At 40.2% G+C, this 27,406-nt stretch overlaps 1 protein-coding gene across 3 annotated transcripts in view; it reads left to right on the forward strand.

Annotated features, from left to right (window-relative positions):
- Positions 1-25,865, forward strand: part of LOC115628695 (sn1-specific diacylglycerol lipase alpha) — a 29,819-nt gene extending 3,954 nt beyond the window's left edge. The window contains exons 2-15 of one of the 3 annotated variants that reach the window (XR_003995828.1): positions 11,383-11,477; positions 11,551-11,657; positions 11,734-11,838; positions 11,898-11,999; positions 12,086-12,263; positions 12,352-12,771; positions 13,198-13,722; positions 13,782-13,923; positions 13,990-14,094; positions 14,147-14,274; positions 15,790-15,813; positions 16,559-16,691; positions 19,523-19,702; positions 23,565-23,647. Coding sequence is in view for 2 of the 3 variants with exons in the window: in XM_030524873.1 (XP_030380733.1) it covers positions 11,383-11,477; positions 11,551-11,657; positions 11,734-11,838; positions 11,898-11,999; positions 12,086-12,263; positions 12,352-12,771; positions 13,198-13,722; positions 13,782-13,923; positions 13,990-14,094; positions 14,147-14,274; positions 15,790-15,813; positions 16,559-16,691; positions 23,565-25,649 (4,149 nt within the window). In the remaining variant the exon portion in view is untranslated. Of the gene's footprint in view, positions 1-11,382; positions 11,478-11,550; positions 11,658-11,733; positions 11,839-11,897; positions 12,000-12,085; positions 12,264-12,351; positions 12,772-13,197; positions 13,723-13,781; positions 13,924-13,989; positions 14,095-14,146; positions 14,275-15,789; positions 15,814-16,558; positions 16,692-19,522; positions 19,703-23,564 lie in introns of all 3 variants that reach the window. The other 2 variants (XM_030524873.1, XM_030524874.1) reach the window with 2 other exon arrangements.
- The last annotated feature ends 1,541 nt before the right edge of the window (positions 25,866-27,406 follow it).

Below are 27,406 nucleotides of genomic sequence, written 5' to 3' on the forward strand. Positions count from 1 at the left end.
AGGTAGGCAGCGATGCGCCGTTCCTTTTGATCAGTGTTAGGAAACTCAAGGGAGCAGTTGGCAACATGGCCAATTGAATGGATATGTCTGTGCCAGACAACGTGCCCCAATACCCAACAACAACAGCGAAAACCATAATGGCACGGCAGCTAAAAATGCAGCCATTCATAGCCAGATTATTCAGTCAGGCGGCCAAATGTCTGGGTGGCGTGCCTTAACTTTCTATAGTCGAGGGTTAGTTGCATGCAGACATACATACTATATGTATACATATGATGGTATATGTATTTATTTTGGCGACAACAGTATCGACGTCCTGTGTCCCGTGTATGTGTGTGTGTGTGTGTGTGTGTGCGGGAGTGTGTGCTGGGTGGCTGTAGCTCGACGTGTCCAACACTCAAGCAGACAGACAGCGACCACCCCAATAGAAATACAGTAAGTACTGGAATGCAAGATTGCAGGTAGTTCTTAGTATTTTCGGTCAGACTTAAGTTGGGAACCTCAATGGCAAGCAGAGATTCTGAAATACAAGTATAACCAATTGTGGATCAATCAAAATTCCAATTTGTTCATTCATGGTTTTCTAATTATTTGTTAAAATTAATAATTTGATTATTACAATAGCGATCATAGAATTTGCATTTAGACGCTAAAGAAACGGATGTATTTAATATTCGATTTACTTGGATCTTTGTTTAAGATTTTTAATTGTTTGCTGTAAGAAGTTGTAGCTCCCAAAGTTCCCAGCCAATTAGTTTTCGCTCTCCAACTTTTGCCCTGTACTCGAAAGGAGTTGAGTTTGTGCAAAGTATGTAAGAGGGAGAAAAAAGTATTTCCTAACCCGTAAACTATATACAAGTATATTTCTAATCAGCATGACGAAAGAAAATGATATAGTCAGACTGACAGAGCGTCTGTTTGGATGAAAGTGTGGATTTTGGAAACGACTGAGTCGGCATTGAACAAACTAAACACAATTTCTAAAATTAAGCTATCGGAATATCTGGAAATATGAGTTAGTATGTTGAGAGATCTGCACACAAATTAAATTATTCAAGAATGCAATATAAATAGTTGTTTTTAAATGCATTTGCGCTTCTGAAATGGCATAATTGGAGTGATAATTATTATTATTACATTATAATAATACATTTTTTTGTTTATTGAATGCGCAGTTTTTAAGATGGTTATAATTGTCCTGAAACTTGTTCACTGTATTTTCACAGTATTGTCGAAACGGTGAATTTTTCACCCACTAATGGAACGTGCGGGGAGGCTTCCTGAAGCTGTTGCTATTGCTGTTGCTGCTGATGTTAATGGCGATAGCGCCAGACTGTCCTGTCCTATCATCCACGTCCCAAGCTGTGCAATATTGACAAACACGCTCGCTCGTACAAACAAAAATACAAGGGAGCCTTGCAATTGTTAAAACTGCCGCCAGTGGCTTTTCTTCACTTTGCTTCCTACCACCCGACCTCCCCCGACCCTTAATCACGCTTTAGATTTAGCGGATTTTTCTACTTCCACTTGTTTGTGCAGAGGAATGGTTGGTTAGTGTTGTTGCTGTTGTTGTTGGCTTTGCTTCGGCACGCTCTCCACCTTCCATGCCACGTAGTGTTGGATAGGACCGTGGGTGGTTGGTTGGTGGGTAACATTTTGCAAAACTCACCACCAAACGCCACATTGTTGACATGCAGCTTACTCTCTCTCTCTCTCTCTCGCTTACTCTCTCTACCTTAACTGCTGGCGCTTTTCTGTCGTTACTCCCTGTTTTAATTTTATTGCGGTTCCCCCTCCCTACTCTCTCCTCGTTTTTTTTCTGTTTTTTTTTGTTTTTTACTGCTATGTTAGTCGTTGTCACTATCGCGTTTGTCAAATTGTTTTGGCCAAACAATTGAAATTTGCGACAAATGTTACCTACATGAGACCTCCCCGCGCCCTCCTCACTGTACTCACAGAACTCCGAAACCAAATTGCACCACTCAACACGCTTCTCTACTCCTTCATATATGTACATACTTGTACGTATGTATTCCTCAGTCTGTATGTCCGTCCATTGTTATTGTTACTGTTCCAGGCGGCAATGAGCAGAATGCCCCGACAATAGTAAGAAACCTGTAGTGTATCTCAGAGTTGACAATGGAATACTCTAAGCGCTAGAAATATTTCCCACTATTCTAAACAACTTTTTATATAATGTGTCACTTAAGAAACGTAAACAATGTGAAGAATGTATTAATGAATATACTTGTATAAATACCATCCTCCATGATTCTTACAGATTTCACATTTATTTTTTCTAAATTCTTCTTAAGGCAACAATAATCTGATAATCGAATAATAGTTGCACAACTCTCCATATACAGTATTCATCCATATGGTACATATATAATTTTTATGTTCATGCTTCATATTATTTCAAAGAAACGTTCAAACTTTTGATCCTTTGGGGCAGAGGGTATAACGAGGCAAATCCTTGAGCGTGGTTTGCTTGTTAAACATACATACATACGCGCAACACTTGAAGTTGCCGCTTCGACGGCATCGTCATCGGTTTTGCGTGCCACTGCCGCATGCCACATGCCACAATAGTAGCCGGCAACAGCAGCTACAACAATTCCTAACAGCACACACACAATTGCTGAGAAGCGTTCCGGGCTTCTTATTCTGATGCAATGTGTTGGGGACTGGGATTTGGTTTTCACAAAATTTTTACACAGCAGGCATTCCTTGCATGCTTCCTCCACGATACGGTGGGCTGTGGGACGCTCTGTTTGGGTTTTACGTGCATGTTGCCTGTCACATTCCATTAAATGCAAATATAAAGCGCGATAAAAAGCACCGACCAGCAGCAAGGAAATTAAAAATGAAGGAACATTTTGCGCGCAAGCTTCAAAATGCATAAAATACACACAGACATACACTTACATAATCGTACATATACATATGTATGCACATATATACTTTAGTATATAAAAACAAACACTCTTAGCCACACACACAGGCAAATTAATCCTTAATCCACATTCACACTCAGGCACACACACACACACATACACCAATACAGACAGCGAGCGAGAGAGATAGAGAAAGGTAGTGGGGGCAGAGATAGAAAGAGATGGAAAAGGGCCCGAAATAGAGCCATGACATTATATCTTGTATTTGCACAAAATCGGTTAAAAATGTCAAATGAGCAACGTTCTTCCTTCCTTCTGCTTCTGCTTCTTCTTTTCTACTTTCCCTTTCCTTGCCGAAAAACAAACAAAACTAACGAGCCTGGAACAACAACAACATCGGCGAGGATAAAAGCAGCTCGAGGACATGTGAGCGGGACAATAACAACAACTACAACTAGAAATTCTAAAAATCCGTTAGCATTTTGTCGTGCGAACTTTCACAGTTACTTGTATGTGCAAGTGTGTGTGTATTTTTCAAAGCACACTCGGAGAAAAGCAACAGCATGCCTCTTCTTTTAAAATTTGTGCATTTTTCTGTAATCGGAATCCTTTCTTCAAAAAATATCAATTCTGAAACAAATGTATTTTCTTGTTTAAAGATTTAAAGTATTTTTCTCGATTTTTGTTTCGAATGTCGAATTATATGTTATCAATCGATTTCTGTAGAAAGAAATTATGTCATTGTAAAATATATAAGTATATGTATATTTTCAAATGTTAAAATGCTAACGGTTATTAAAATTGTATTTTCCAATATCTGAAGAAATATCTATATCAAATCAAAAAAATAAAACAAGCTCATATAGCGTACACATATTCTCTAGCTCTTGTAGTCTCTGAGATCCAGGTGTTCATACGGACAGACATAGATCGACTTGTTTTATCATGCTGATCAAAAATATACATACTTTGTGGGGTCTGCCACGCCTTCTTGTACATTTCATGTACAGAGTATAAATATTACTCCAGCACTACGTCCACAAGCTGCATCATAGGGTGTTCCCATAGTGACAGAAGTTTTTATTTGGTATCGGATACAGGGTATTTATCTGTCTGGCTTGCTCGACTGTAATAGTCTTCCTTGTTTTGTATTTAAGAATGATATTTAAGAAGCTCCGTCGAAATATGTTCATATTTTTCCCAGTGTCTTTGTAGTCGAAGTTTTGGAGTAGCTGCCATAGCCTCAGCCTTGGCATATGCAGTATTATCTGTATCAGTGTTCGATGTGTGCGTGTCTGGCATTAACTCAAAATGCCATCATCTTCGTCATCGTCATCGTCATCGTCACTCCCATCTGTGTCCATTTAAGCGCCTTGTCGCCATCATTCCCATAAACTTCTTCATGGCCTTTTAGTTCATTTCCGTACCGCTGCTAGCAACGCACAGCGCTCTACACTGGCCACACAATGGACTTTCTGTTTTATGACACTACAGTCCTCTGAAGGGCGACAGTTGCAGGCACAGCTCGAGGCCTGCACGCGGTTAGACATAGGAATGTAATGAAGTCATCTCACTGTTAGATCTTGGCTAATGACATGACGTCAAACATTGCCTGGAAAGGGTGGAGAATGAAGACATTCCCGAGAGCTAGTGGAGCCATTCTTTAATACTTATATATTACGCAAAAGACTGTTTTAACGCCATCATGTTTGTCGCAGGGAAAGTCAGACTTGAAAATTCCGAAATCCCCTTTTGATTAATCCGTTAAATGTGTTTTGATACCAAGAATGAATCAATTAATCAATAGATTTTAGTACCTGCATTCCTCTTAAGAGATAACTTTGTATTAGTTAATTAAATTTATGAATTTATACAAGTATTTTAAATACCCTTATAAATATATTTCCTCGTGAGAGTCTACACTTGCATTAATTAATATTTTGACGCATTGCTCAGTAACTCAAGAAAAACATTTGAAAATCCTCTAACATCTTAAGTGGAATTTTAAATATTTTAATATTATATCATTATAAAACTTTAATATAAACACCTAATTCTGTTTTTGCACGATTTTCATATAACACGGTTTGAAAATTAAAAATTGTATATATATTTCTTTAGAGATAAGGAACCAATCACCTATTTTTGCATATCAATGTCGGTTGTTTCTGGAACCAATCTACCGTGTAAAAACAGAATTAGGTGTACATATTAAATTCCATGGAAACCCAGTAATGGAATTGCGTTTCCCATTTGATGTGCCTAAGATAAAGTATTTGGGAACGCAGTCCTCGCTTTGCTATTTCTTGAAGTTGATGAATTCAATCTTTAGGCGCCCTCCTCCGCGATTCTCAGGAGTTTGGTTTTGAGCCGCTGAGCATTGTTAACAAAAAACTCTTAGCAGCGAAAATAAGCTCTAAGACGTAATAGAAGGAGCCCTTTGGATTGGCAGAAGCTGTTAGCCAACAAGTCTGTGTGGCTTAGAAATACCAGACGGTGGCATCTTTGCAGGCACCTTTGAATACAGTCTACCTTCCTGTTTGTTTGTCTGACTCTGTTTTTTTGATCAGCGCATTAACATCTCGTTACCCTAAGTGCCTTTTCTAAGGTTGCATTGTCTATTTGCCTGCATGCCTCCTGCCTGTCTGCCTCTCTGGCTGTCTGGCTGTCTGCCTCTCTGTCTGGCTGCATGTCTGCCTAGTTATGCACCGCAAAGCAGCGGAGGTATTCATTTTCGTAACGCACACCTATGAGCTACCGGTAACCGGTCGCCGGGGCGTTAACCACCGCAATAGCGATAAGCATGCCGCCAAACTGTTAGCGTTTTCGCTGGCATTTCAGTTCTTAATTGGTGGCTAGTCAGTCACGCTATTGTGGAACCCCGGACCACTTTCCAAACACTTTCCACCTGAGCCTTGGAAAGATCTGGAGGGAATTAAGTTGCTTCATTATGTTTCCATTTTAATATGAGCAGCAGTCCAGTACACAAACATTTTTTAAAACCAATTAAACAAACTGTAAGAGGTATGCCGTTAATGGAGCTAGTTGTAGAGCCCGCCCAACAACTCTTGAACGCTAAATACCTGGTTCCAAAACAATTTCTGCATTTCGCCGGGTTCATTTCAATGAACGAATTTCGTCTTTTGGTTTAGAGATTCTGGTATTCCTGTCGCAGACCCTTCTCTATAATATTCGAGTATATTTATCGGATAGGTCTATATTTTTTGCACTCTATTATCCAGTATGATAGGCTTGTGTCAATCATTGACAGTGTCCTGTGGGATTTCCATCGCAATTTCCTTAGTGTTTAATGTGTTAGTGGTTGCTGATATAATATTGATTCTTGGAAAGGCGTATGACGACTATTGGGTGATTCTGAATTCTTATACTAATCTGTGAGCGAAAGCATTGTTAGCCTTTTTTTTTCGTATATTGCAGACAATGTCCCCGACACTCCCAATTGGACTCGACGGAGCTTGCTGCGCTCTATACTTGTCGGTGACTTCAGGTTTTCGTAAAGCCTTCATTAACTGATTCTGAGTCATGGATAAGTTAGGGACATAGCAAGTTTTTTAGTCAGGCTCTAAGAATTTTCCATTTCCCAATGATTACGGGCTTGAGAAACTCACTGATCGCTATGGTTGCAGACTTCAAGGTAGTTTGATGATCCGGTAAATGCTTTATGCCTGTTTTTTTATTGTAGTGGATGGTGTATACTGCTATATACGATCCGTGCTGGCTTTAATACACACGAAGAAGTGTTTTCCATAGTCTAACTTAAAGTTAATAGGGGAGAGACTTCCTTTAATGCACATTATTGCTTTATTCTGATAATTAGTCTTTGTATCGCGTAAAAGGGTACCTTACAAATGAATTGTTGGTGCAGAAAAGAATGTTTCCATTATGTTGTCTTGCCTTAAACCTCGAAAGTGATTTTAAAAAGGATTCTTCTATTCCTTATAAGTAGTTTTGTAAACAGCCTAATTGTTTTTTCCAGCTGTCTAGAGATCTGTACATTAGCGATATTTACCTAACCCGACCATTTCTCGAGTGGGAGATATTTTTCCAAACCGTGTTAAATCAAAACCGTGTAATAACAGAATTAGGTGTACTACAATTATTACTTGTACTTTATAGATTTGAAATTGTTTCGTCCACGAATCTATTCCGTTCATTCCATGATTAATTAAATATAATAGCAACTGCAATTAGCATTGTCTACCGCTCAACTATCGGTATAATTTATCACTGTTTTTCGTTATCACCAGAAGTAAAGTCCGCCTCCCACGGGTGCGACGACGCCACTGAACCAGTTAATAAAATGCCAGCCGAAAGATAAGTTAACCAGCAGACCCGATGTTGTTTTTTTTTCCATTTATTTATTTTGCAGCTTTTGCCAATATGGACTGCATACAATTATCTTATCGAACAAACAACATTTTATGTTTAAAGTGGCGGATTTTTATGGCTGACCCTAGGTGAGGGTCGGGGTCATCATACATTTTTAAATGAAAAATCAAACAGACTTAGCGATGTACAGCAGTTCATTTTTTTGTTTCTGGTTATTTAATTAACCTACGAATAACCATGACTGAAATTATTATATAGTATTTGGGTAATAAAGGCAATAGCTGCAATGAAATGGGTTATTACTGACATTCCCATATTATAGGCAGACAATGGGCCAGGTGGGACCGTTGGTCGATGATGGAATGATGGTTGGGGTCGAGCATGTGGCCATGATTGCGATAAATTATTGTTCAAAGCTGGCGCCGGAACATGCGTTGCGTTTCACACCAAAAACGTGGGCAAAAAAAAAAAAAAAGAAAACAGAATAAAGAGGGGCGTATTGGGTAGTATAATGGCCTCTGGCCCACATTTACCTTACTCAGTCCACACACGCAGAAACATTCAATACAAATACAATATATGTATGTATGTGCATATACGTAGTATACATTTATGGCTAAATGCAAAATCATGGAACTCGTCGCCATTGTTAAAGGTTCCCCGGTCTGTGGGGTCAGATCAATGCCAGTGTCAGGCGAACGTGCTCCACACGATTCAGTTCAGTTTGTTGAATTCGCACGGTAAGCGAACGGGGAAAACTTTGTCGAGGGAACAAAAAGAGTTTCCACCGATAACGGCAATAAAAAGAAAAGTTATTAAAACTTTAAACTGTAAATGAAATCGCAGAGATAGAAAAAAGGTTAAGGGTCGACAGCAAACAATTCCCCTTGGGGTTGATTCGATACGAACACGTTCGCTTTCTAATAGACACAGTATAGGAACTTGGAACAACCTGTCACAGTTTTGAAGAACCGATTCCAAGTAGACGCCCCGACTAGCCTACTGCAATAAAATTGTTCGTGAGCGTAGTATTTTATTTTTTGGCCAAAACATCCAAAATGTAATGTCTAAATTGTTCGGTTATTGCAGTTTTTGTTTCGAAATCCATGGGCAATGTACGTACCAATAATATAATTCTTAGAAAGCCAGCGGGCAAAGTCTTTGTTGCTATCACAATCGTTTTTATACCCTGTACCCGTAGGGTTTGTGCAAAGCATGTAACATGCCGAAGCGTCTCCGACCCCATAAAGTATATATATTCTGAATCAGCATGACGAGAGAAATCGATCTAGACATGTCCGTCCGTCCGTCCGTCCGTCCGTCCGTCCGTCCGTCCGTCCGTCCGTCCGTCCGTCCGTCCGTCTGTCCGTCTGGATGAACGCAAGGATCTCAGAAACTATAAAAGCTAGAATAACCAAAGTTGGCATCCAGATCAATATCGTCAATATCGTCCACATTTCAAATGCTACCTAAATCAAACTTTGCACACATAATTTATATATAATTATCTACTGCTGTTTAAAATTCAATTCGGTCAATTCTAAGAAAAGTTATTAGCGAAACAAATTCTCTCCAGTGCAACCCCCCAAACTGCAGCAACAAGTTCGCTCTTCTTCTTCCTCTTTTTGCTTCTGCTATGGGCGCATATACCTCAGTGTCGGAAGTTTACCTGGGTACAGGGTATTTCACTGTCGGGCTTGCTCGACTGTAACGTTCTCTCTTGTTGGGATTAGTCATTAAATCCAACTAATATATATATGTATATATAGCATATCAGCTATATATATGTATTTTCTTTGTTCGACAATTTCTCGAGTGCGAACCATGCCAACGCTAGCAATCTGAGCTGAAGGCTTGATAATTCCCATGAGTAATGCCTAGGATTTGCAAAAATTGTAAAAATATATTTTGAAATTCTATTTAAAGGAATTGCAAGCACTTGTTGAATTCAGTTGATATCGAATAGTGGAGCCATTATATTTTAATTTGTCGAGCGAGCAGCACAAGAATTTAGAAGGGTATGGATGCTATATATGTATGTATGTATATATGTGCTGTGAATCGGGGCATAGCTGACCGTTTGGCAAATAAAATTCCCCCCACCGAGTCGGGCTTTGTTTTTCTTTAGTTTTATCTAGTACAAGTTCTGTACTGTTTTGATATTTCTTTTTCCTTAATTCGACAGCTCTGTTTGTCGATAAAATAAAATATATAGGGATATCCGAACTAACTCTTTAGATATTAGAATTACGCTCGCTCCTTCTAAAAGAGTTGTTTATGTTTTTGCTTAGAGCTTATTGCATAGGAATGATCAGGTCAACTATGTTTTTTAAGTTATCTCATCCAAAGGGGGGCTTAATTAAAAGTTTACAACATATGGCCCAAATCGAACCACTATGCGATAGGAGAGATCGGCCGATTTGGCAATAACTTTATCATTTTTTAAACTATCTTAAGTAACTTCGATTCAGGGTGGTTTCATATAACGTTACGATATAACGTTGAGTTTTAACCAAATTGAACCAAATAGCTGCCATAGATTGGCCGATTTTGCTATAACTTCTTTGTTTTTTAAGCTATCTTTAGCAACTTTGATAAAGTTTTTATATTATGTTACAGTATATAGTAGAATATGAACCAAATCAGACCACTATATGCTATAGCTGCTATAGAAACGATTGGCCGATTTTGGTATAACTTCTTTGTTTTTCAAGCTATCGAAGCCATATTCGGTACAGGATGGTTTTAAATAATATCACAGCATATAGTAGAATATGAACCAATTCAGACCAGTATAACCTATAGCTGCTATAGAAACAATCGGCCCATTTGGCAATAACTGTTTTGTTTTTTAAACTATCTTAACAAAATTCGATACAGGGTGGTTTCATATAACGTTATATCGTATACTTGGATTTTAACCAAATTGAACCTCCATATCCTATAGTTACCATAGAAACGATTGCCCGATTTTGCTATAACTTCTTTGTTTTTTAAGCTATCTCTATCAACTTTAATAGAGAAAGTTTTTATATTATGTTACAGCATATAGTAGAATATGAACCAAATCAGACCACTATAACCTATAGCTGCTATAGAAACGATTGGCCGATTTTGGTATAACTTCTTTGTTTTTCAAGCTATCGAAGCCATATTCGATACAGGGTGGTTTTAAATAATATCACAGCATATAGTAGAATATGAACCAAATCAGACCACTATAACCTATAGCTGCTATAGAAACGATTGGCCGATTTTGGTATAACTTCTTTGTTTTTCAAGCTATCGAAGCCATATTCGATACAGGGTGGTTTTAAATAATATCACAGCATATAGTAGAATATGAACCAAATCAGACCACTATATCCGATAGCTACCATAGGAACAATCCGCCAATTTGGCAATAACTGTTTTGTTTTTTAAACTATCTTAACAAAATTCGATACAGGGTGGTTTCATATAACGTTATATCGTATACTTGGATTTTAACCAAATTGAACCTCCATATCCTATAGTTACCATAGAAACGATTGCCCGATTTTGCTATAACTTCTTTGTTTTTCAATTCGATTCAGGGTGGTTTGAAATAATATTACTGCATATAGTAGAATATGAACCAAATCAGACCACTATATCCTATAGCTGCTATAGAAACGATCGGCCAATTTTGCAATAACTTTTTCGTTTCCACAGCTATCTGAACCAAATTGAATATGTGTATTTTGTATTCATTTGCGATCGGTTTCGTGCCCCATTCTGTGACCTTTTGTGGAACACTTATTGCCTTGCATTTTTAAAACGCGTGCATAAATGTGTGACATATATAGTACATATATGCATGTATCAATGGAAAATAGAAATCTGTCTCAGTTTCCAAGTTGTTGACGCTGTCCAGGCACTGTCATTGTGGCATTGGATGGGTTCGATTTGTGTCGAGCTTAGCTTCACTAGACATACTTATGAATACATAAACATGCCCGTACCATACTTATTTGCATGGGCAATGCGTATGGGAAACAAGTTTGAGAGACATGACACGGCATTTCCGTCCACATGCAAAACTCGGGATGTAAATCATGGACTGATGGTAATGCCTTTTACCCACATATGTAATGAGTTCTTGTACGCTTTACAGATGCCTGGACTTGTGGTCTTTAGACGTCGCTGGTCTGTGGGCTCTGATGATCTGGTAGTGCCGGGGGCATTTCTGCTCACAATACATTTTATATGGTAAGTCGGTAAGATTGAGGAGTGGAAAAGTACAGCGACATTGTCGCATTTTCTCACCATCTTTCCATTGCAGTTTTGTGCTTGTTGCCGTCTCGTTGGTGTTGTTCGAGTATGACACGAGTATTTTAAGCATTAAACTACTATTTTATCATCTGATAGGCTACTTGCTAATATTATTTTGTGAGTACGCTGATGAGCAGAGTTGGCAGCAACTACTTCGAAGAACTCACTCACTCAAGTATTGTCTTCATTACAGTTTCAATATGCGTAGAAATTGGCATTTGTGTGATTTCGATGCGCGGCAGCATATTGGATGCAGAGGCGCGCACATCGATAAATATATGGATATATCTCAAGAGCTGTAAGTATGAGTGATCGTTGTTTCTTGTAGGACCCATTAAGAATTTCTCTTCTACACAGTGGTGATATTATTTGATATTACATGGCTGGTACTGGGCTCCATATGGCTGACACATTACTATATCGAGGCGCCCATAGCCGAGGCCAAACGTGTCTACATAGGTGAGTCATTTGGTTCGGTTCGAGGGGCTGCCTTCCTTCCCATTCTTTGAAAGCCTGTCTAATTGAAAATAAACACCTCTTCTCAGCCATTATATTGTGCAATTGGGCGCTAGTTTTCATTACGCTGGTCACTATCTGGTGCACATTCGATGCGGCCGGTCGAAGTTGGGTCAAGATGAAGAAATATCAGCGTTCTATGCGTGAGACTGAGTCGCGTTTCAATTACAAGCGCAGCAACAGCATGAATCGCAACTGGCGGCAACGGTACGTATCACACACACAATCATCCAATCCATCAATGACTTCATAAAAACTGCTATCCCTTCTACGTGCTTTCCATTCCGCAATATAGGAAAGTGATGCGTGCGTATCAGGACAGCTGGGATCATCGCTGTCGGCTGCTTTTCTGCTGCATGGGCTCCTCGGAGCGAAATCGTAACTCATTCACAGACATTGCTCGACTGCTGAGCGACTTTTTTCGGGAGCTGGACGTGGTGCCCTCAGATGTAGTCGCCGGCTTGGTGTTGCTGCGAAAGTTTCAGAGATTGGAGCGCGAGGCTATTGTGCGACAGCGCAAGAACGGCACCTACGAGTTCCTCAGCGGCGTCCCCATTACGGAGCGCACTCAGTTCCTAGCACTCAACGATGCCAAAAACCATGACTTCTTCCAAACGGTTATTCATTACATGTACTTCGCACAGAGCGCCTATGGCTGGCCCATGTATGTTGTCATCAATCGCACCAAGATGTGGCATTTGCTGCCCGAACTTAAGTAAGTGGTCAAATGGTGTTGGGTGCACTAAATGATTTGAAAATATCCAAGAGGTTGACGGATATCGCATCCGCCTATCTGTCCGTCTGTATGAACCCCAAGATCGTTTGAACCATATCAGCTAGGGGGACCAAACATGGTACGACTTGTTGTCCTATCTATACACACAGCAAGTTTATTCCAAATCACATATAGCCTCATTAGTTTCTTCAAAATCGGTGAAATATATCGCATACTATATAGCTGCCATAGAAACGATTGGAGGGGCACTGTCGGAAAGGGGGCGAATACGAAAGGTTGTTCCAGTTTTGTCATTAAGATTGACTTTAGTGTGGACTAAGATCTCGCTAAGGTATCCTCTTACCCTGTAGTACACTTATAGAAACCCAACAGAATAACCCCATGTTGAACCTTTCCTTTTAACAGATGCTTCAGTTGCTGTTGCGTCAGTGGAGGGGACGCCGAGGTGATTGAGGATAACTGCTGTTCGTGCAACTATGCGGCACTGAAGAAAACCCTGCAGCCGGGCGACATTGAGATCGTGTATGCCACCTACCATGTGGATGTGGGCGAGACGCCCTTCTTTGTCGCTGTCGATTACAAGCAGAAGAAGATTGTGATCAGCATACGCGGCACGCTGAGCATGAAGGACATACTGACGGATCTGAATGCCGAGGGCGAGGTATTGCCGCTAACACCGCCACGGGACGATTGGCTGGGACACAAAGGCATGGTGCAGGCTGCCATCTACATTAGAAATAAGCTGCTGGAGGGGAATCTGATTGAGCGGGCACTGCAACGGAATGCGGAGCGGCAGACGCACACGTTCGGATTGGTCTTGGTGGGGCATTCACTCGGCGCTGGCACGGCCGCCATTTTGGCAATATTGCTTAAGCCAGAGCATCCAACGCTGCAATGCTTCAGCTATTCACCACCAGGCGGTCTGCTCAGGTGTGTTTCCCTTATCTTCTGTGTTCCCAGCCATGATTCTCACCTTTCTCTCCATGCAGCATGCCAGCCGTTGAGTATTCGAAGTCGTTCATCACATCGGTGGTGCTGGGCAAGGATGTGGTGCCGCGCATAGGTCTGAATCAAATGGAAGCGCTGCGTGCGGATCTCATTAATGCCATACAGCGCAGTGTTGATCCAAAGGTGAGGTTGCGCCGATAACTTTCCATCAATTCGCCTGCTAATTAATGGTCGCTCTTCTTTTTGCAGTGGAAAACCATTTCGTGTTCGGTCATCTGTTGCGGCTGCGGTCCCGAGCCAACCTCTGTGGTTAACATGTCCGGCCAGGACACGCACATAAATCAATACCAGGAGGTACGTATGTCGCACTCCGTAAATTAAACTGATGTTTGATTAATTATTGCAGGAACGTGGCACGGCTAGGTCGACCAGTACACATCCCACGGATAGCTCCATAGCTTTAACACTACACCAGCCCTTATATCCGCCCGGCCGTATCATACATATAGTGCGGCATCATCCCAAGCCCGATGAGTGAGTAAGGCGTGAACTCTGCCCTATGGATTCTTCTTCTTATTCTTATATTTCGCTTTTGTTATTATTTTTTGTTTTGGTTTTATTTTGATTGTTGATTTTTCCGACATTTGTTAATATTGTTATTAACTTTTAATGCGCTGTGAAATCCGCTTGACCCCCAAGTGCTAATTGATAGCTCCCTAGCGCTGATTGCAAATGCAACGCAAAATTATCAACGCCTTGTCAGATCATCACCAGACGTCAGTCTCATCGGCCGTCAGCTGCCAGCTCCCGGACTTTACTTTACGACCGGCCGGTCGACGCGTAATGTCCCTGACTCATGCTCGATGATGTCAGCCTCGTTTTGTTTTGTTTTGTTTTGTTTTGGTTGGCGACACGCTTTCCACAATTTTAGAAACATGCACAACATTCAAAAGTAAATTCCCAAAAATTAGTTATAGTTATTAGGGAAACCCGACTCTTCGATCCAAGCTACAGCGCTACACCTCTAAGGTTAACCATAGGCCGAGTTCTATTATGTATATATGTATGTGTTCCTAAGCTAAAAGAGCGGCTTTGAAGTCCAGACGTCCTTGCTTTCAAAAGCCTGGACTCTTTATCTTACTTTTATTCTAGCAACCTGTGGAGCTTCAGGCTTAGTAGGGATATTTCCATCAAAAACCTCTACCTACAACTTTTATAAATACATTAAAAAATGTGGGATAGCAATACTAACACCGGAGGATTCTAAATACCTTTTTCAATCGTCCTTCTGCTCTTTCTGTACATACACAAGTTTAGACGTTAAGTGGAAAGTAAAAAATGAATTCTAGCTGTTTGAACTCCAAGCAAACACGCTTTCAAAAACCGTAAAGAGACGTGTTTTACAAGTCTTAATGGTCTCTACGTGCTGCTCAAAAGTAGTATTTGTTAACATATGTCATTTGCTTATTTTTTTGATTTTTCGACTTTCGTTGACTTCCCACGACAGCAAAAGAGAGCAACAAAAAACTAGTTTTTGTATACCCTGTACCCGAAGAGTCAAACTCGGAGAGTGTATTAGGCTTGTGCAAAGAATGAACCAGCATTTTCGAGTCCATAATGTATATACGAGTATTCTTGATACAAATCGATCTAGTCTCATGTCCGTCTGGATGAACTCCTGGATTTCGGAAATGGTTGAGCCCACATTAACTAAACTTGGTATTTAGATTCTTCCAGTCTCTATGCATCGCGGTCCAGAGTTTCACACAAATAGATTCATCCTAAGGACAGTTATAATAGAATCCCCATACTATGCCCCAAAACGGGATTCACATTTTCTCTCGAAAGGGTACAGAGTATTACGCTGTCGACCTCGACTGTTACATTCTCTCTTGTTTATTATTATTGTCTATTATGTTGTTTCCCCGCTTTAACACAAACACACCCACAGACACACACTCTGTCTGTCTGACCGAGCCCCCCTCTAATCAATTTATTACATAATTTCAAAATATTGTGTGTAAATTATTATTTTCGTACTTTTTTCAGGCAAAAATACGACAGTGGTTGGAGGTAGGCCGTTAAACGAAGAAATGCAAAGAAAACGCTTGCGCGTCTAATGCAACAAATGCGACTCGTTCTTGTCTCTCTTTCTCTCTTGCTCTCTCTTTTTTGTGTGTTAGAAGTAGTGGAATTTTTTGCTTTCTAAAATTTGTACAGCTTTGTTGCTGCAAGAGACTTACTCTTTCCTGCATGAGACGACGCATGTTTTGTTTGGGGCTCTCAAATGGCCTACTTGTATAGTTGGAATATCAATTATTCTCTTCTCTTCCTCTCTCACCCTCACTCTCTCTCTCTCTCTCTCTCTCTTCCTCCCGTTCTGCGTTCTACGTTGACACTCACTACTCTATCCATAATAGCGAGTAATTAAGTCGATATTTATTTTTATTAGTTCCGAATAGACCTGACTGCATGCGAAACCTCCCTTCCCAAACAAATACCAAAAATTTAATTACCGAACCATAAAACCCCTCAGATTGCGTCCCCATCAGAAATACGAAACTAAATACATATGCATATTGAAATGTTTCTAGTTTTGAACTCGTTATGTAGCGTAAATGAAATTCGTAGTTAACGCCTGCTTTCACCCTCCTATGCCCCGATTTGCAAGTACATACGTACATACGTACGTACATATACATACATACATATATTATATAAGTAGTACACTATATTCTGATTTTATATTATTAGTTTGTAATGTGCCTGAGACAATCTGTGATCTATTTAGAAACAACTACTGTCTACTGTCTTACAGAAATGTGCTTAAGAGTCGGGAGCCTGTCTATCAGGCAATATGGGCCGATTCCACCGACTTCGATGAGGTGCTAATATCGCCTGTCATGCTGCAGGATCACATGCCCGATAAGGTTTTGGCGGCACTCCAGAAGGTAATTTTAGAGTTTGACGATGAACGCACCTCAGTGAATAGTTGCTCCACAGCCAGTTGAGGTTCCAAATGATAATTGCGGATCATGATGACAACTTGACACCCAATATCGATGTTGATGTTGTCTATAAGCATAATGATGTCGATTCGATGTCTTAGATTAGAGTAGATGGCTTAGCTTAGCTTAGCTTAGCTAGCATATCGTATTGTATTGTATATCTGATAAGTGAATGCATTACTTGTAGTGCCTAGACTTAAGGCGTCGAGCGGGCGCGCACACACACAAACAAAGAAACAAACACACATATATGTATATATTATATATATATGGACACCACACCACACAACCAGTCACCCAGCACGCTTGCCAAGGTCAGCTTCTAAAGATGCAGAGAACCGGCCCAGACCAACTGTTCCCGAAACATCTCGTACCACTGCGCTCGCTACTTAGTCTCCCGCCAGTAGTCTCTTACTGTTCCTGTTCATAATGTTTGTTGCCTAGTATGTAGGATTGTTGATATTTTTCAGGAAAATCTTTAAGAAAATTGTAAACTCCAAGAAGACCCGAGGGTCGTTAAAAAAAGAAGCAGAGAAAGTGGTGTAAAATGAATAAACACTTATAAGGTAACTATCTAGCCCATTGAGGGCAGGAGTTTCTCAAATCTAAACTTATACTAAGTGAGCATTATGCTATATTATATTTCCTCTCATAGTAGAGGATTTTTTTTTTTTTGAAATGTTCTGATTTTTGTACTATTTGATAGTTTTAAGTGATAGAAACATACGTATGTATCTCTTGAATGAACAAAGTAATGCCAGCTTGTGCAGATGTTATTCATTCTGCGCCACTCTCTCCCTCTCTCTCTCTCTTTCTCTCTATCGGTCTGTCTCTGTAACGATCGAGTCAGATATTAAGTTATATGACAGATATAAAGTCAACAATCCTATTACAACTACAAGTATATCTCACTAGCTGATTAGCTGATTAGCTTGCAGTCTCGACCAGAAGACAACCCCCGACCTCTAGCATATAGTACCAATACATACTTACATGCATATACACATACATGCATATACACTCTGTGTGTATGTGCATCGATAAGTTGTCTATAAATATGAATAATTAGTCGTTAACTAATCTGTACACTCTCGCTTATGTTTATTCGCATATTTATTTATGATAGAGCTTAAATTGATTTTGTACGTACACCTTCTCCCAGCAGACACACACACACACACGCACACACATACACACGATTATATAGGCACTTGATCCAATTACCGCTGACACCTACCAGTCATGCGCTTGTGTGCGTGTGCGTGTGTGTGTTGGCCTTGAATTTGTATTTATTAATGTCTTGGTTCTAATGAATTCTCGTATTTATGCTTTATTTGACTAGAATGGTTTATGCAACCATTACATAGGCTCTTAAGTAAGTCTAATTTCGGAACTACACTCGCGCTCATAAAAAAAGCCGGGAGCAATTTTTTTTACCTACTTATTAATGCTTCTTTAATTAACGAATTAATACGCGAAAGAATAATTTCTAAAATCAATAATAGATGAAATTAAATTAGGAAACTTAATAAATACATTGAAAACTCTTTTCGCCGCACACTTACCGTCGACCATTTTTAGTCCGTCCCAGAGGTCCGTTTAAAATAATAATTTCACTTCAATTTTTGCTTATTTTAAGTGATTTGTTATTTAGGGGATTAAAATGGTAGCAGAAGCATTTCCGACCCCATAATGTTTATACTTGTATATCTTAATCAGCATGACGAGAGAAATGGATCTCGTTCGTCCGTCTGACCGTCTGTCTGGATGATCGCCTAAATTTCGGAAACGGCTGAGCGCACATTGTCCAAACTTGATAGTCCTAGTCCCTAGGCAGCACGAGTTTCTTTAATTTTTTTCCCCCTCTCCTCTGCTACAGAATTTCGTCTATACTGTCCATAATTCTATAACTATCAAACTTTTGTTTTAAATTTCTACCAAGTCGATCAATTCTTGTCGGGCTTGCTCGACTGTATTTTTACTTTGTTTTTGGGAAAAATTGATGATAGCACTACAAAATAAAATCAGGGCTTTTTATGAGCGCGCGTGTATATGTTTAAGTATGCTTTTATATTTACAATTATATAGATGTACAGTATGTACTTATATTCATTTTGCCAGACATTAAAAAGCACTTTTCGTTTTTCTTTACGATACAAAAATATGTCAAGGTATTTATTTACTCATTTTAGTTTGTGCGGTAAATAGCAAATGGTACTTCCCCTAAATGCCTTTAAAAGAACAGTTCCAGATTGTTGGATACGCCCTTGATACACTAAGTGTTTAACTGGAAATGGTAGCATTATACTTGCCTTGTTTAGTAGTTGTGAAAAGTATTGCATACACCAAGGCTGCAAACCGCCATCATATTTCATCATCATCAGCATAGGCTTTGTAGTTCGTAACTCTATAGTAATCGTGTTCTAACTTCATTTAAAATGTTTTTTCTCACAATTTAACGGACACTTCATTAATTTTAAGAGTTTCTTAAAAGTTGGTGAAAAAAAAATTTACTTTTGATTTATTTCTTCAGATAATCAGATAATTACTTGTATCTTAATAATTTTTTGAAACTACCAGAATCTACTATAGATTTCAACAAAAACAGGCTTCCCAATCAAATAATATTTTACTTAGTATTGGAATGTGATATAACAAATACCCTTTCGAACTTTGTTCAGAAATATTTTATTGCATTGTGTTTCCGGTTCCGGTTTGCAGCCTTGACTTGCTCCCTGTCCAAATCCAGCACATATAAATGTTTCCTTTTACAGTTCCGGTATCGAACTACAAATCAAGATAGACAAGACAATGATAATGAATCGACGCATACAAGTATTGTTGAGAATCAAACATAACGATTCCCAGATTCGAGTATCATATAGAGAGCTGAAAGATCATTTAGTTACCGTTTGCTACTTGAGTTTTGGTTTTTGAGTTGCAACTTCAGTTCGGTAAGTTTTATTTTCGAAATTATTATTTCTCTTCCCCAGCATAATTGACCCTCAGACAAACATACATACATATACTAAGTACTGCATGAAAGTGTTTGTTGCAATGCTTATCTTTTAATTTTCACATACCTACATACATATTGAATACATATCCCATTCTCCAAGTACTTAGAACGTGTAAGATTTTCATCTAAAGATATATGTGTACATTCAGTAGAGCGATTTAGATTTTGTGTTCCATACAAATGCTGCAGTGTGACCAGACCACATTTGAAATATACGTTCATCTAAATAGTCGAAACGATATAAACTCGTAGGCCGTCTTTGACATTTCAAATCTAGAAGTGTGCTAGATGATTCAGGACTTTAGTACCGCACCTAATTGGAGCATTGCGTGGAGAACTTTTTTTTAAGAGTGACCGTTTTACTTGCAGAAAATAATTTTGCCACTCCTTGCCTCGATTTAATTACGCAAACCATCTCTTCATCACTTTGACACATTATTTATGATAGTCTTTTATTTGTAATGTCCAGAAGCAGGTTATAGGTATAACTGATCATGCGAATTGATATATCCATGTCCGCTTGTTTGTTATATGTTAATGCCAACTAGTCTCTCATTATTACATATTTAATAATAACACCGTGTTGAAATTTTGCGGGCAGTCGCATTTCTTCTACAAGCAAATCATTGATAAAAAAAAAACCAGTAGGATTGGAATACTCGGAACGATCGACCGATGTCAAATAAACTCGTTCCGATCGGTTGAATTTTGAACAACTCTTTTGTTTACAAAGCTATCTTAACCGAATTAAATATGTGGTGGTATCATATGTTATTACAATATTTGACTAAATTTACACTTAATCGGGCAATTATATCGTATAGCTCCCATAGGAACGATCGGTCGAATTTTCAATAACTCTTTTGTTTACGTAGCTATTTTAACCAAATTAAATATGTGGTGGTTTTATATATTATTCAAATATTTGACTAAATTTGCATCAAATCGGGCAACAATATTGTATCGCTCCCATAGGAACGATCGGTCGAATTTTCAATAACTCTTTTGTTTACGTAACTATCTTAACCAAATTAAATATATGGTTGTTTTATATCATTTTAATGAATTTGGCTAAATTTGCACTTAATCGGGCAATTATATTGTATAGCTCCCATAGGAACGATCGGTCGAATTTTCAATAACTCTTTTGTTTACAAAGCTATCTTAACCGAATTAAATATGTGGTGGTTTTATATAATTTTAATGAATTTGGCTAAATTTACACTTAATCGGGCAATTATATCGTATAGCTCCCATAGGAACGATCGGTCGAATTTTCAATAACTCTTTGGTTTACGTAGCTATCTTAACCAAATTAAATATATGGTTGTTTTATATCATTTTAATGAATTTGGCTAAATTTACACTTAATCGGGCAATTATATCGTATAGCTCCCATAGGAACGATCGGTCGAATTTTCAACAACTCTTTTGTTTACGTAGCTATCTTAACCAAATTAAATATGTGGTGGTTTTATATAATTTTAATAAATTTGACTAAATTTACACACAATCGGGCAATTATATCGTATAGCTCCCATAGGAACGATCGGTCGAATTTTCAATAACTCTTTGGTTTACGTAGCTATCTTAACCAAATTAAATATGTGGTAGTTTTATATAATTTTAATGAATTTGGCTAAATTTGCATCAAGTCGGGCAACAATATCGTATAGCTCCCATAGGAAAGATCGGTCGAATTTTCAATAACTCTTTTGTTTACGTAGCTATCTTAACCAAATTAAATATGTGGTGGTTTTATATAATTTTAATAAATTTGACTAAATTTACACACAATCGGGCAATTATATCGTATAGCTCCCATAGGAACGATCGGTCGAATTTTCAATAACTCTTTGGTTTACGTAGCTATCTTAACCAAATTAAATATGTGGTAGTTTTATATAATTTTAATGAATTTGGCTAAATTTACACTTAATCGGGCAACATTATTGTATAGCTCCCATAGGAACAATTGGTCGAATTTTGAATAACTGTACAATAAGCTAAATTTGTACTGAATCAGATTATATCCCATAGCTGTCATAGGAAAAGTCAGTTGGCTTAAAAGAGTTTTGTACAAACATATTTGTTTTGTATATGGCGATACCCTAACCAAATTGGGTATTGGCAAGTGGTACAACCAAAGATGTTGCAGAGTTTGAGTTGGATGGGACTACTATATTATACAGCTGCCATAGGATCTAAATCACTTTTGCAGGGATATCATTGATACATAAAATAATATACCTAGTACATATATGTAGAATGAGAATCTTGCATGCTTTAAACAAGAGCCAAGAGTATTACTTGATAGTTGTACCCAAGACTGTTGGCTTCCATTACGCTCGTATTATAGAGAGCTTGTTGGTTCTGCCCCCATCGTCACGAGTGCTAAGCAGTGGAGGGTATTGTATGTTTAGTTTGTCTCTAAGAAAGCAATTCACGTATGGCTTCAATAAATATAATTCTTCTGTTTGTTTTCATTTTTTGTCTATTATACATATTAACCTAAATGTACGCATTTTTTTGCCGCATACATGTATGTGAATGCGTGTGTGTGTGTGTCTGTATCTGTATCTGTGAACTGTGACCTGATGGCCTCATGATGTGCAGGTCCTGTCTAGTAGAGATCGTATTCGTACCGTAAAGGCATGTAAACGTAAACGTACTCGTTGTAATGATAACTCGACAGTAACAACAACAACTACAACAACAACCAACACCACAACAAGAACTACTAGTACTACTCACAACTGTGCAACAACACAAAATACCGATACCAGGTACTACTACAGCTGCTAACTTACTTCTTAAAGACTACTACTTTCCATTTTGATCTCGATATTTGCAAAATTACAATTTACAAAAAGAAAACAAACAAATTTCGCTCTCTTTCTCTCCCTCTCTCAAAGTTATATATACGTGTATACATATATATATATAAAGCCCAACCTATGATTTTTTGTACCACTTTTGTTAAGCGCTATATACTACTCTTACCAATACTTAAGTGTCTCGCTGCACCACCACCCCAAGACCCAAAAAAAAGAACTACTAGTCTTGCATTGTTAATTGATGGATTGAAGTTACTTTGAATTTTTCAAAATTAATCCTTCTTAGCAAGCCACAAAAGGAATATTTAATACTACTAATCAACCACCAACCACCTCCATCACCACTTTGACGGCACCACAATGTTGTTTTTTTTTTTTTTGAAATGCTTTACCACCCATCCATCCATCAGGCATATCAGATCAATACTACAATCACAAACACCAGTTATCACCACTACTCGCTTTCTGAACATAACTGTACTTAAGCCATGCTCCTCACTCACTCACTCTCCCCTACTCGCTCATTTACTACTCAACTAATACTACTACTACTATTTCCTGCTGTATATAGATATACTATACCTATGTATGTACTACTATACTATCTATTACTACTATATAGTACATATTATCTATTACTACGCTTCTGCGATGCCCCAGTTTCGTGACAACTACGAGTATATTACAAATACTCGAATTGGCTGAATGCTTCATGAAGTTGGGGCTTCGCCTAAACGTAACTACTTACTTATAACTAAAAACTGTATAAATCTTGCTCTAAACATATCCTACTTATAAATCGCCAAGTAACTATGAGTGTTAATCAGTCACTAATATGCTCTACACGTTGGCTGTGTCCGACTCTTTCTCCCCTCTCTTCTTCTCTCCTCCCTATTTCTGCTCTCTCCCTCTGTCTCTCTCTATCTCTCTTTTCTTGATTCGTTAATTTGTGCTCGCCAGGTTGTAACAACGAGTGGTCCACGCAAGCCGCAACGCCAAACCTCGAATGCATTTTCCATAACATCCAATGAGTTAATTCCCGGCCAATTGGATCACGTGCAGCCGTCTAGTCTGGAACTGGACGGCGTGAACGATTTCGGCAAGGAGAGAGATCGGGAGCTGGAGCTGGAAGAGCCAGCGCAGCAGCACTGTAAGCGTCCCTCGCACAGTTCCTACTCCAATCTGAGCAACTCGATCATTCTGACGCCGACCGCTCAGCACAAACTCTGTCTGGAGACATCGTTTACGAATTTACAGAATCCCCTGGAGAGGAGCGCTCCATGTACTGTTGGCGGTGGCATTGGTGGGGGCGGGGGTGGTGGCAGCAAAGCATCCTCCATAGCTGGCAGCATTTTCGGGCGCAGCCAGCTGAGCTCAACGACGACCCCCTATGACATATCAAGCGTCCTAGACGACAGCATAACGACGACTCTGACCATGCGCAAGAGTCCCTCGATGTTGAGCGAGGCGGCAACGGTAATTGTGAATGCTCCAGAGTGCGTCGGCTCAGAGATCCAGTGCCATCAGCCACGTCTCAAGACGGTGGCCTTCGACACAACGACGGCGCCGAGCATAGGTTCGGCGTCAACTCCTTCGCGAGCGCCAGCGAAAACCTGCAACTCGAACTCCAGTTCGCCACAGCTAGCCGCCCGCTCGTTGCTTCTGGCACGGCAGCATTCCGAAAAGAAGCCGCGCTCCTTGCCAGTAACGCACGCTCTGCGGCGGTCCTCCGATGCCGCCCAGACAGTCGATCTTCTTCATGACGACTGGTATGGATTGGCCCCACTGGCTAGTCCCGAAACGCTATCGGAGATCTCCAGCGTCTCGTCTCGCACCAGTGTGCCGATTAGTTTGGCCAACAGCATCGAACGCTATCTGCATCACTTGTCGGTGCTGGGCGTGACCGAGACGCCCACAGGTGCCGCCGCCAAGGTGCCCCTCGAGGACATCTTCGAGTCGCAGCTACATACGCCCAAGGTGATGCGACGGGCGCCGAAGTTTAGTGAAAACCTGGCTGGATGCGCCGAAGATACTCGCAATCTGGATCAGTACAAGCGCATGGGTCGCGTCTTTGTCACATTTCCTCGCATCTTCCCCAACGATTCTGTGCAGGGCTTGGACTCGAGCGACGATAGCTTCGAGTCGGCCCATAGTCTGCACAAACTGCAGCCCACAAAGCTTTCGCTGGAGGAGCAACAATGCGGCTCCAAGTCCGCCGATCAGCTAGACGAAGAGTCCGATGCGCGTGTCCCGCCCATTATTGTGAAGAAGTTGACGTTCAGCGACAGCGATATTCTGGCCGATGAGCACTGCGCCCGCCTCTGTCCGCAATGTCCGTGCCGGCGGGATTCGCAGCAGGGCTGCTGCCCGAGAAGCGATCACGGGCAGTGCGGTCTGGGAGCGGCATCTATGGAGCCTGGAGGCATGACTGGTGCGGTGGGCTCCACAGACACCACCACCACCTTCTACAGTGCCAACTCATCGCTGGAGCAGTTTGCCACGCCCGCCAGACAGGTCAATGGCGTTCCCGATGAAATACTCATACGTCCCGGTGTCCTAGAGTCTCACTTTCCCGTCTATGAGGCAGCGACGAGAGCGGCAGCGGGGGCAGGGGCAGCGGCGGGGACGATGGTTGAGACACCGGCCATTGTGGCGCCCGCTTCGCCCGCATCGCTCAGCCTGAACAATGGGGGCAAGAAACCGGATGTGGTGGGCGGACGCGTGCGCAAGCGTCTGTCCTCCGAGGAGTTCATTTTCACGCGCAGCGAGGATCTTCCCATTTTAGTACAAATCGGTGATAGAGGTGGCTCACACGGCTCCCCCGCGGGACGCAGGCGCAAAGGCTGCGTGTATCCGGCCGGTAATAGCATTCGAATCGCCGGCGCCAGTCCGGGAGCCGATGTCCTGGCCACAACAACAAACGCAACTAGATTATTGAGCGACAAGTCCGCCACTTCCTCACCCACACACACGTCCATTAGCAAATTTACCCGCACCAGAGTAACAGCCGCCAAGGCGGCCTCAAATAATGAGAGTAACGTTTAGTTTAGTAAGTTGTTTCAGAAGACGGAGACGGAGACGGAGTTGGATATGGAGATGAAGATGAAGATGGAAACGAAGACAGCAACAGTAACAGTAGTTAAATGGAGTACCTAAACGAAATGAACAAGTAACCGTAACCAAAAAATGAAACAAGAAACAAAATAATAATTCTAACTATAATAAGATAACAACAATTATTCTATTGTAATTGCTTTATACTTACACCAAAACAGATGATATGAGAAGAAATTAAAAAGTAAATAAACAAAAATAAATAACTTCTTAGTTCATTTGTGAGTCAATTTCGTTCTACTCTCTTCTCTCTTTATAATGCTCTATACTCGAGTGAACTATAAAGATACAAAGAAGAAAGATTTTATAAAGTGTTACAATAAAGATTGAATAGAAAAAAGCGTGAGCGAGTGTGTGAGAGAAAGGGAAGCAGAGCCGGAGTCCCGAAAATGATTGGGAACCGGTTCGGAAAACAGTCGAAGTCAAGATTCTCAGTTCATTTGTGAGTTAATTTCGTTCTACTCATAAAATAAAATCATTCATGAACAATTCCTTTATAATACTATATACTCGTATATACTATTCAGATACAAAGATAAAGATTTGTTCATAACTAAAAATTTTATAAAATGTTGAAATGTAGAGTTAAAAGAAAAAATCCTGAGGGTGTTTGTGTGTGTGAGAGAAAGAAAGCGGAAGTCCCGAAAAGATTTTATAAAGTGTTGCATAATGTTGTTTGTGAGAGAGTGGGAATTCCGAAAATGTCCGGAAACATTAGGAAAAGTTGCGGCAAGCTGTCGAAGTCAAGATGCCAAAGAGGTGTCTTCGTTTATTTGTGATAACGAAGTAAAGATGAGAAACGTTTTAGCAAAGAGTGAAAAGAAAAAAGTATGAGAAAGTGTGTGTGAAAGAAAGAGAACGGGAGTCCCGAAAATTTCCGGACAGATTGGGGAAAGGTTCCGGCAAAATTCTAAAGACCCCTTCTTAGTTCATTTGTGAGTTGATGTCGTTCTACTCGCACTATTTCGAATGATTTATGATTAACTTAAGTGAAGCATTAATTTTCTTTCATAATAACTGGCTATATGCCTTAAAGCTACAAATACAGATATATGTATTGTCTGGCCCTGCTGGGCTCTGGCCAACCTTCGGGCCAACCTCAATAAAAGCTGCTGGCGGCACATGAAACAAGGTCTTAGTCGTCTCTGCTCGTCTCGAATCGCCTGCATCTTATTTCGCAAAGCGTTTCCGGCAAGTGGTGCGCGGATACTTCTGCCATTTGTGAAGAACCTCAACAACACCATCGCCCCACCTGTCCTCCCCAGAAGCCCACAGCACTATCGGTGTATTCCCATTGGCGATGGGCAAATGGCAAGCAAGTTATTCGTGCTACGCTTGGATACATATTCGTATTCGCAATCGCATTTCACATACGTCTTTGCCTCTTTCTCAGCTTTTACCGCCATCCATCCCCTGCTCCGGTCCCGGCCCCTGCCCCCTCCCAATCCCTGTCGCTTTCGTCTCCATCTCCAAGAGCACCTGTGCCCATTGCGAACGGTGCGTTCCGTTTTCCGCCTTGTTTACCGCCTGTCGATTGCATGTTGTAACAGGTTGGATTGTAGCTGAGAATGCAAGTTGAGCAGGGCACAGTGGGTCAAAAGTGGTAGCACTGAAGGCAACAAAAATTCTTAAAACATTTTTGAAGTCAACATTAAGACGCTCTTCACGAATTTTCGCAACTCACGATT

This window comes from Scaptodrosophila lebanonensis, unplaced genomic scaffold (assembly GCF_003285725.1).
Source record: "Scaptodrosophila lebanonensis strain 11010-0011.00,11010-0021.00 unplaced genomic scaffold, SlebRS2 tig00000123-arrow-arrow-pilon, whole genome shotgun sequence".
Classification (NCBI taxonomy): domain Eukaryota; kingdom Metazoa; phylum Arthropoda; class Insecta; order Diptera; family Drosophilidae; genus Scaptodrosophila; species Scaptodrosophila lebanonensis.